Raw genomic sequence first — 9,988 nt, forward strand, 5'->3', positions numbered from 1 at the left:
TCAATTGCTTGTCCAGCATTTTTATTTAATCATCAGTGAACACAAACAAAATATAGAGAAATAAACTACATGCCATTATCATATTATATTGTTTATTTTGAATAGAGTTGCTTCGCGGAGATTTAGTTAGGCTCGCTCGCACACTACGATCCCCAAACGTTTTTAGTCGGTAAGAGCAACTTTAACTACCGTAAACAGAGAGCGGGAGTTTCGGATGGAGAGATGATGGGAGATATAATGCTTGTGCGTTGGAGAGAGACAGGTGTAGATAAAGCCTATCGTGCTTATTTACCGTTTGGGGGAGTAATTGTGTATGCGTTTTCTTTATCAATTTATTTATGCAACCGTTCATGTTGGTGGAATTGATTTGATGATTTGTATTACATATATTTAATGATTATTAGATGTAAGTGACTTCGAAGACAAATTGAAATTATTATATGTTTACATACATATCTTATCAATAGTTTACTTAACGAATATTCTCCAAAAATTTGTTAACTGTGTTTGCCATATTGTTTCAAAAATGATTTCCAAAAAATAAGCGCTGCGGGGGGCTCGAATAAATGCCCACTTTTGGACTACTTAAGCCGCATTTGGGGCCGTAAGTCAACAAAAACGCGAGTTATATTCTCTTTTAAGACGTCAATCGTCAATTCAATAAATTTAGGGGTTAGATGGGCTTACGGATTTCAAAAAAAACGATATTTTCAATGTCTTATTATATTCTATAACTCCTCTAGAATATTGTCCTAAATTTTTAAGTTCATCCCAGTTATAGTTTCCGAGATACAGCCTAGAGAACTTGTGCGCTCTTTAAACGCGTTTTTGAAGTCGGTACGAAAGATTTCTCGAGAATTCCTCAACTGATCTTCCAGAAATATTACACAGGTCGTGGCGATAAAATTCTTAAAGACTTGGACGAAGAATTTTTTTTGCGATTACAACTTTTTGAAAAAATAGTCGCGAAATTTTCACTTAAATTTTAATTATTTTGTAAAACTGTCTGCCAAAAATCCATTTTCCTTCGTTCAAGTTCTAAGTTAAGGTTTTAACTAAATCACGTATTTTTTCTCTTTAGATGATCCTGTAAGGAGTTATCTTGCCAACTCGAGCGCATCTTTTTTCGGAAGGCCGACTTCATTTTTGAAGAAATATGGATTGTCTCTGCCCTTAAAGCACACTAGACAGTGACTTTTTGAGGATGTAACGGCGTCTCAACAATGGTTTGTGGATTATCATCTCTCGAAATGCGACAATTTTGTTTATTAGCTTACACCTTGCACCAAAAGTCAGCTTCATCGCTGCACCTAAAGTTTTTTTGAAAATCGGGATCTGTGGTCATCTCGTTTTTGGCTTAACCACTGAATGTATACGCGCTTGATTCTCGTTCAGCTTGTAGAATGAGTTGTATTTATTAAGTCCGCAAACCAAGATCCTTCAGTAAAATTTTCCATAAAGTAGATGAAAAATTGAACACAGCGTCTGAAGCGTCACGCGACCCAACTTTTTTTTTTTGTTAACAAATTTGCACGATTTGCAAACATTGTTCCGGAGTAAGTCTTTTCGTCATAAAATGGCAAACCAAACTGTTGTTGTTGTTGTTTACTGGCGTAGAGACCGCTTACGCGATTATAGCCGAGTTCCAAACCAAACTGAGTGTAAATAAAATAACAGTTTTTAGAGAGACCAACTTCGAATAAGGAGCAAACCTTTTATATGATCAAACCACGATCCACCGTTACTAGATCCGCGATCAATTCCATCAGTTAAGACAGAAACCAGATATTACTTAAAACTTTTCGAAGTGTACTACTATTACTAGATTACACTCTTTTAAATATTACTTTTTGCTGAGAGAGATATTTTAAGGAGCTTCTGGCTGAACATTTCGCTAAAAATTAGTAGAAAGAGCTGACTAAAAATATTCATTGTGATCCTATATGAGTCCTATATAGCGAAAATGGCTTAACAAGTGAAAGCCATACAAATGTGAGGTGTTATAGGCAATAATGAAGTCCAGACACCGCACCGGCTTTCTGACAACTTTGAAAGTTTCAGACAAAACTTATAATCGCACCACTTGATTGCCAAGATCGAGATTCTTAATTGAAAGTGTACAAAATACAGCTTGCGCAAGAAGCCACTTGCCATTCCCACGCTGCATCGGTACGCTCTAAGGGCTTTTGAAAAGTTCCAAGAAGATTCGACGTTTTCGAGTAAAATTTTGTTCAGCATCTGGGACCAAAAGCAACCTGAAGAGATTCAACAGCTACCATTTCATCCAGAACAAACAACGATTTGGTGTGGTTTGTGGGGCGGTGGAATGATCGGTTTGATCTTCCGTTAGGAATGAACCATGGCAAATTGGACTCAACGAATGGACCATCTCAGACGAAGCCGCGGCAAATATTTGAAAGAGATAATCTTCAAAAAATATTAGGTTCCTTCGAATGATAGTAAATATGCCTCAATAAATTTAAAGTTTCTGTGTTTTTTCTTTAAAAAAGAAGGGAATCTCGAAATGGATCACGCTTTAGTTGACGAAAGTTTAGTCGTCGATTTCAAAATGCCGCCTTAAATCTCTGCTTAAACTGTAAGCTTCGTTTTCCTGTGGAAATTTTTGATATTTGTTGAGCAAATAATGCCATATCCAACCCAGTTTCTGCTTTTAATGACGTTGCGTTTTCTAATCTTGACAAAGTATTTAGTAAACTGCTGAGCGAAAAATCCCAAATAAGACGAGATGCACCATTTTCACTGCAGTTATTGCTACGTAATCGGATTGAACCAAAATTTATAACCGGTCAAGGATTTTTCACAGTTGCTGTAGTAGCTTTGACATTAATATTTATTGCATCGAATTTTTTTTTAACATAACCTATTTCTTTTTTTAAGTATGTACCATCTTTATGCCCTCGACTGAAGTAGCCGCTTCGCAGGGCATACCGTAGAGACCGCAAACGAAAAACTCTGCAAGCAAATTAATATTATTTTCACAAATATCCAACACAGTAACTGCAAGTATTCGCAACTTACCTTCACTGGGTGAATCTTCCAAAAAGTTCGACCACAGGCAACGATGACGTGAAGGACTATACTCAAAGCTACCTCTGCGGTTAGCCAACGGCATAGCGGTATCTCTATACTGTTGCACACGTCTACGCATGCGTTTCATTATTTTTTTATACTCGTTTAATGAAGCTAAATTATTACGTTCACATGGATCAACGGCCACATTGTAGAGACATTCTTCCCATAACGGATTGCAACCACGTTGTACGCCATTGCCACAATCTACCGTGGCTTCGTTACGCAGCTGATTGACATGTCCGCGCTGCAATTCGTTGTCATCATATCTTTGCAAAATCTGCGAGGTGTTTGAGTTCTTCACTGTCGCAAAGTAATCGACGCTACGCGGATCCGTATCGTATAGTTCACGATAGGTGAGCACATTACTGAAACGTCCAGCAGCTGTTGTGCCATTCACATACTTCCAATCGCCTTGCTGTAACGCCGCAACATGCCACACATCGTCAAGGTAATGTACTATTTCACGGGTGAAATTTTCAGAGTTGACTTTATTTGCTGCACCGCTTAATGCTGGCCACAAATTCAAACTATCCAATTGCAACGCAGTTTGATCAAGCGGTATATTGGCGGCAGCGGCTAAAGTTGGTAGCCAATCACCTATATACATGGTTGAACGAAAGAGTGCGCGACGCTGCGCAATTAGTGGACTCCAAATGGCGCCAGCAACGCGTACGCCACCCTCCCACGCGGTATTCTTTTGCTGTGAAGAAAGTATGAATGAAGAGACTTTAAGAAGACCAGTATCATCATATCCATACCCCTTTGAAAGGCCAATTCGACGCCGAGTTTGCGAATAGACCAACTGAAGGTCCACCATTGTCCGATTGAAATATTACTATGGAATTCTTAAGCATATTGGCTGCTTCAAGTGCGCTTATTACACGACCAACACTCTGATCCAGTCGTGAGACCATTGCTGTTGAGGAGACAAGGCACATATTAAGTGTTACAATGTAAGAAAGGATGGATGGAACTATGTGTAGAAGTTCACGCAAGTGAGGAAAGTTCTCTAAGCGCCATTCACTTGGGAGTAGCCAGAAATTATTCTTTTAAACATGGTTCGACCGGTTTACGACTTCCAGTCCTAGACCAAGTATGCTCTGGGTAACCAAAAAGCATCCGGTTGAAGGCGAACTAAAGTAAGAAGACGAAACATCCCTCCCCAGGGTTGTATGCTGGGTTTCGGACCCGCCACGGAAAAACAACCCGAATGAAAAGAAGAAAACAGCCTCGGATGAAAGAAATTAAAGCGAGCTTCCAAAAATATTATATCATTGGCGCAAATATACTATTGTTTAGTTAATAAATTTTAATTTTATAAACTTCATTTCAATTTAGAAAAAAATGTGCTTTAGATTTGACATTCTCATACTCAAACTTCAGTTGACGAACAGAAACGATCTCAGTTGTCGAACAAATTTGACATCCAGTAAGTCTAACCTCAATTTTCGTTTAGAAACAATCTCTAGTACATATTAGAACTCAACAGGTTAAAATTCATTGTACTACAAAGTACTTTTGTTGGAGTATCTAGTCTAAGCACCCAGTAAAAACGCCTATGATAAGATTAAAGCCCTAGGATTATTTTAGTTAGGAATCGTCCAAACAGTCATCGCACTCACTGCCATTGTTGACACTCATAACTCATCCTCGATATCCAACGCAGAGGAGCTCTTGCCAAGAGGTGCTACTGAGTAGGCAATTGAAAAGTAAAGTCCTCTCTCGACGAACAAAGGCCAAACTCTGCAAGTCACTCATCATCTCCGTTCTGCTATATAATTCATAGGCATGTACGATAACAACATCTGGTAAGTCGACGTTACGAGTTTTCGAAAGAAAGGTTCTGCGAAAGATTTATGATCCTTTGCTCATTGACAACGGCAAACATCGCATTCCATGGAACGATGAGCTGTACGAGATATACATATACGAAAGCATTGACATAGTTCAGCGAATTTAAAGACAGCGGCTACGCTGGCTAGGTCATGTCATATGAATGGATAAAAACACTCCAGATCTGAGAGTAGCGACGCAGTACCCGCCGGGGGAAGTAGAAGAGGTAGAGGACGACCCCCAGTCCGTTTGAAAGACCTGGTGGAGAAGGTCCTGGCTACACTTGGAATTTCCAAATTGCGTCAAACAGCGCAAGGAAAGAAAGACTGGCGCGCTCTTCTAAACTCGGCTATAACCGCGTAAGCGTTGTCTAAGTGAACTAAGAAGAAGAAGAAGGAATCCTCCATCCAAAATCCTTAGCGAATATTAGCGATGTGAATAAAGTGCTGGAACATGGAGGAAACTTTGAGCTGTTTCGTTCGGATAATCGTTGGAATACAACTTCAGGAACGACTGGAAATTCTGGTCAATTGGAATCTATAGTAATACTGACCATCGCAAGATCAATTTCCCGTAAAGAAAGCAAGGTACATCAGCAGCTCAGATAATATTTTTATATAGCGGAACTCTCTGTACCTTCTCCGGCTTGTGATCTCGTCCCATAGGGTTTCTTCTTTATCTTAAAAGCAACTACATAGTTTACAGTTCGGAGGAGCACGCACATTTCTACAAGTGGCCGCAACTCCTCAACATATTTTTCTTAAATCAAACCTATTTCGTATTTAAAATAAATAATTTTGTGTGATTTTTCTGTTTTTTTTGTACCCTAAAACATAGGTGCAACTATTTTTCCAAAAAAAAAATCATTCGAACGACTGCGAAGTAATTACGATAAACTGCGCTCACCTGCATATTTGCGTCTATTCGGGTCTTTGATGTAGTTGAATTTTTCAATATCTTCCTTTGGCGCCTGTAAGGGCTCATTAACGTTACCAGTATGCACTGCCAAGTGACTCAGCAAGAGTAAAAGCGGCTTCGTGTTATTATTCCCAAGTATTATACGCTCAGCTTCGCTGGTGAGAAGATCTGTCATATAAACACCGCGGTCGGCGCATTCAAGCTCCAAATTGCGGTAGAAGTCATAGCCCATGGAGTAGTGCGGTAGCTTGGAAAATATAATAAGCAGAAAGCGAAAATTAAAAACATTTTTAAGAATCTTATGACAACTAGACCTACCGGCATTTGGCTGCGTCGCTGATAGTAATCAATAAAGCCACCCCAATAGCCATAGTGATTGTCGAAACCTCTGTATGTGGGCGTGAATTCACGTTTTGCAAATCCCAAATGCCATTTACCCACCAGATTGGTGGAGTATCCAGCTTTTTGGAAAATTTCTGGCATAAGCGTTAAATTCGTTGGCAAACCCCATGGTTCCTCGTTGCTTATAACAAAGTGTTGTGTGCCTAAGAGCTCAAAGTAGGCATGACAAATTTAAATGGCAATAAAAAATTACGCCAATAAAGAAGAACAAGAATAAAAAAATTAATTCATTGTTCGAAAGCATTTACCAACCTGTGTGTATCGGATAACGTCCGGTCATAAGTGCACCACGTGATGGCGTACATATTGCCGGCGTATATAAGCGTTCCAGTATCTTACCATGATAGGCAAGCGCATCGATATTTGGCGTCAGAAATTCGTTCGAGCCGTGGAAGCTGACGTCATCGAAACCCTGCGGAAAGTAAAACAAGAGTTTCAGTTAAAAAAGAGGAAGTTTTCTGAGATGTTAATAATGCAGTTCAACTTTCTACAAGGAAATTCTGTATTTCTTCTTTTTCTTTACTGGCGTAGACACCGCTTACGCGTTTATAGCCGAAAAAGTGTCTCATCCGAGGCTGTTTTGATATTTTCTTTCGTCCGGTCCCAAAACCAGCGCACAACGCTTTGGGGGGTGATTTCGCCTTCTCACTTTAGCACGCCTTCAAAGGAATGTTCTTTGGCTATCCAGAGGATACTTGGTCTAACATCACAGTCGTAAAATTATTGTTGTATAGAGATTAAAGGTTAGCTCTGCTACACAAGAGGCGCTGAACTCGTCCAAATTTCCGTCTTACGTAAAAAAGTGCTTTCGAATAGCTGTCGTTATTCAAATGGAAATAAATTTAGACTTATACCGTAAGCTAAGGCCACAACGAATTACAAGTTATAGCACTCTGATAAATTCCAGTATCCTCATGGGTGCTATTGAGTCGATGTGATCCCTATTCAAATACATGGAGTCCGATTCCGATAAAGCACAACTAAAAATGTCAAAAGAGTCTTTTCACAGTATTCATTAGTCGTTTGGAGTCGTCCTGAACTTCTTGGTACCTTCATTAATACTTCATATTTCATCGATATATTTATGGATAAAAGCGAAAACTTCAACTTCAAGTTAACAAAAACTGAGTAGTAAAATAATATAGGTGTTCTACAGCATAGTAGTATTCTTCTCCTTGGTAAAGTTAATAAAAAAATGATGTTATCGCAAAGAGTAGTTTTTGAGCTGACTTGGTCCTGGTGCCATTCGTTCTCAGGAACACTGCAAGTAGTTATAAGAACTCCAGAATCTTCTCAACTTGGTAATATTACATATTGCAAGTGTCACCAATTTGCTGCTTCCAATAGACATACATATATAAGTATGTATGTTAGAATGATTCAAAAACAAATATTTTTTTTTTCGTTTGGTACTCGGAAAATAGCTTCCTAGACAACTCTAAGAAAGCCTCTCTAAACATGAGTTTTTAATTGTAATGGGAAGGTCCTCCTACATACAGTTTTCTATTTTTTCTTATTATCAGATAGAAAAATTTATATCTCGCTTCCAACTACTTGAAAAAATGTCTTGTTCCTTAGATTTTGTAGGAAATTGAATGCTCTACAAAAAAGGTCTCTGTGATTTTTTCGTAAACATCTTTTCGTTTAAAAGATATTAACAGTTAAAGTTTGATTATTTTTGGGAAAATTTTTTATTTCTTATGAATTTTATAACTCAATGAAAAAAAAATTATTATGAATGATGAAACCCATAGTTTTGTAGGAAATTTGCTGCTCTATAAAAATGGTCCGATATGATTTTTCGATTAAGTTAAGCGTTTACGAGATATTCGTCGTCACACATCAATGCGTATTAAGGTGGATCAAAAAAAAATTTTTTTTTTTTTCGTTTGGTACTCTGAAATTAAAAAAAAAAATTATTATGAATGATGAAACTTATAGACTTTCTTAGAGGTGTCTAGGAACCTATTTTTCCAAGTACCAAACGAAAAAAAAATTTTTTTTTGAATCACTCTAATGTATATAACTGCTTATACATATGTATATTATACTACTAAATTTCAGATGCAAATGTATTTAAGCTTCGACCGAATGACTGATAGTTTACTGAGCCATATCTCGTACCAATGGGTAACTAAAGGGTGACGATACAGCTGTACTACTGTGGATAAAAAATATTACTGGCGATGAGTCTTGGATCTATGCTAACGACACGGAAACGGACGATCAACCGAAAGAAGCACGTCAAAGCAAGTCAAAAATCGAGGTTGTTGACAGTTTTCTTCGATTGTCGAGGTGTGGTGCACTCCGAATGCCTTTCGACCGGACAAACTGTCAACAAGGAATACTATTTGAGTGTTATGCGTCGTTTGCGCGAGGCTATACGTAAAAAGTGACCGGAATTATGAGCCGACAACTCTTGGTTTTCGAACTACGATAATGCAACGTCGCTTACTGCATTGCTGCTTCGTGAGTTTTCGCAAAATTTTCAACGAATAACGTGCTGCAACCACCGTATTCGCCTGATTTTGCTCCGTGTGCTTTCTGGCTTTTTAGCAAACTCAAGCGACCACTTCGGGGAAACCGTTTTAAATAAATTGAAGTTACTAAACCAAAAACGATACGCACATTGAAGGTTATTCCGGAAATTGACTTTGACAACTGTTTCGAGGATTGAAAAAAACGTTGATAGAAGTGCATTGTGGCCAAGAGGGTCTACTTTGAGGTGGACGACATAGATTTTGAAGAATAAATTAGGAATTTTAAAATTATGAGCAAAGTCTTACTATTTTTTGCTCACAGTAGTAATACAGCACAGCTCTAACTATCTACCGGAAAGTTTTTTTGTTTTTTGCCGAAAAAACAGCCCTTGGTCGGATAAAATCCGAGTCAATTCCGGTGCGTAGAACCGGCTGTCGTGAGACCTTTCCGTCTACCGGAAAGTCATAGCATTCTATGAACGGTTGATTACTTTTACAACGGTCTTTTTACTTATCTTCACTTTACTTCACATGTATCTTTATATGAAGGATCTTTCAACACGGCTTGATTTCTTAAGAAAGATTTTGTCTTAAATATGGAAAGATACTCGTATATATAGTAATTTATTCTCCGTCATTTGGAGAGTCAATGGATATATTTTTTTCCTCTTTTAGTCATTTTTATTCGCTATGATAAGTTTCTTCGATTTGTGTGTCACTTATTTTTTCAGATGCGAATTTATCACATTACAACTAGTGGATTTCCATGAAAAGGCTATTCTAATGCTACTTTACAAAGACTTTATGGTTATTCCGTTAGTTTATATCCGTTATTGTCTCTTGTTTTATACCCTCACCGCGCACTACTATATTTTCTAAACACAATGTATATGTCGACACAGTTAATCCTAACTCAAATATTTACCAAATCATCGGCCAGTATAAAAATAATATGCGGTTTCTCTGCATTTTGTTCCACATTACTATCAGCGACGACTAGTTGAAAATTGATAACAGCGAAACCGACAAATGCGTAGCTCAGTAAACCACTCAAAGCATAGCACAACATGTCAATTTCACTATCAATCCAGCTTGTATCGATGACGTATGCGTCCAAAGAGTTAATTCAAGTTCAAGTGTTTCAATTTTGATTCACAAATTGGTTAACTTTTGTTTTTGTGTTGCTAGTGCTGTTTAAGTTCATTCACCAGTTTGGCGCGTCGAAGTGACTTGGCGTTGTTGCTTACTCAATTACAACTGAA

The 9,988-nt window shown here is 38.0% G+C and overlaps 1 protein-coding gene across 1 annotated transcript; it reads right to left on the bottom strand.

Annotated features, from left to right (window-relative positions):
• Positions 1-2,825: 2,825 nt before the first annotated feature.
• On the bottom strand, positions 2,826-9,988 carry LOC120778724 (arylsulfatase B). The gene is made up of 7 exons (XM_040110689.1): positions 9,652-9,988; positions 6,499-6,658; positions 6,163-6,389; positions 5,833-6,091; positions 3,852-4,009; positions 3,040-3,793; positions 2,826-2,973 (listed from the first exon to the last, which is right to left on the bottom strand). The coding sequence occupies exons 1-7, from the start codon at positions 9,793-9,795 to the stop codon at positions 2,894-2,896; spliced, it is 1,782 nt and encodes a 593-aa protein (XP_039966623.1). The 5' UTR covers positions 9,796-9,988; the 3' UTR covers positions 2,826-2,893.

Source organism: Bactrocera tryoni, chromosome 5 (assembly GCF_016617805.1).
Source record: "Bactrocera tryoni isolate S06 chromosome 5, CSIRO_BtryS06_freeze2, whole genome shotgun sequence".
Classification (NCBI taxonomy): domain Eukaryota; kingdom Metazoa; phylum Arthropoda; class Insecta; order Diptera; family Tephritidae; genus Bactrocera; species Bactrocera tryoni.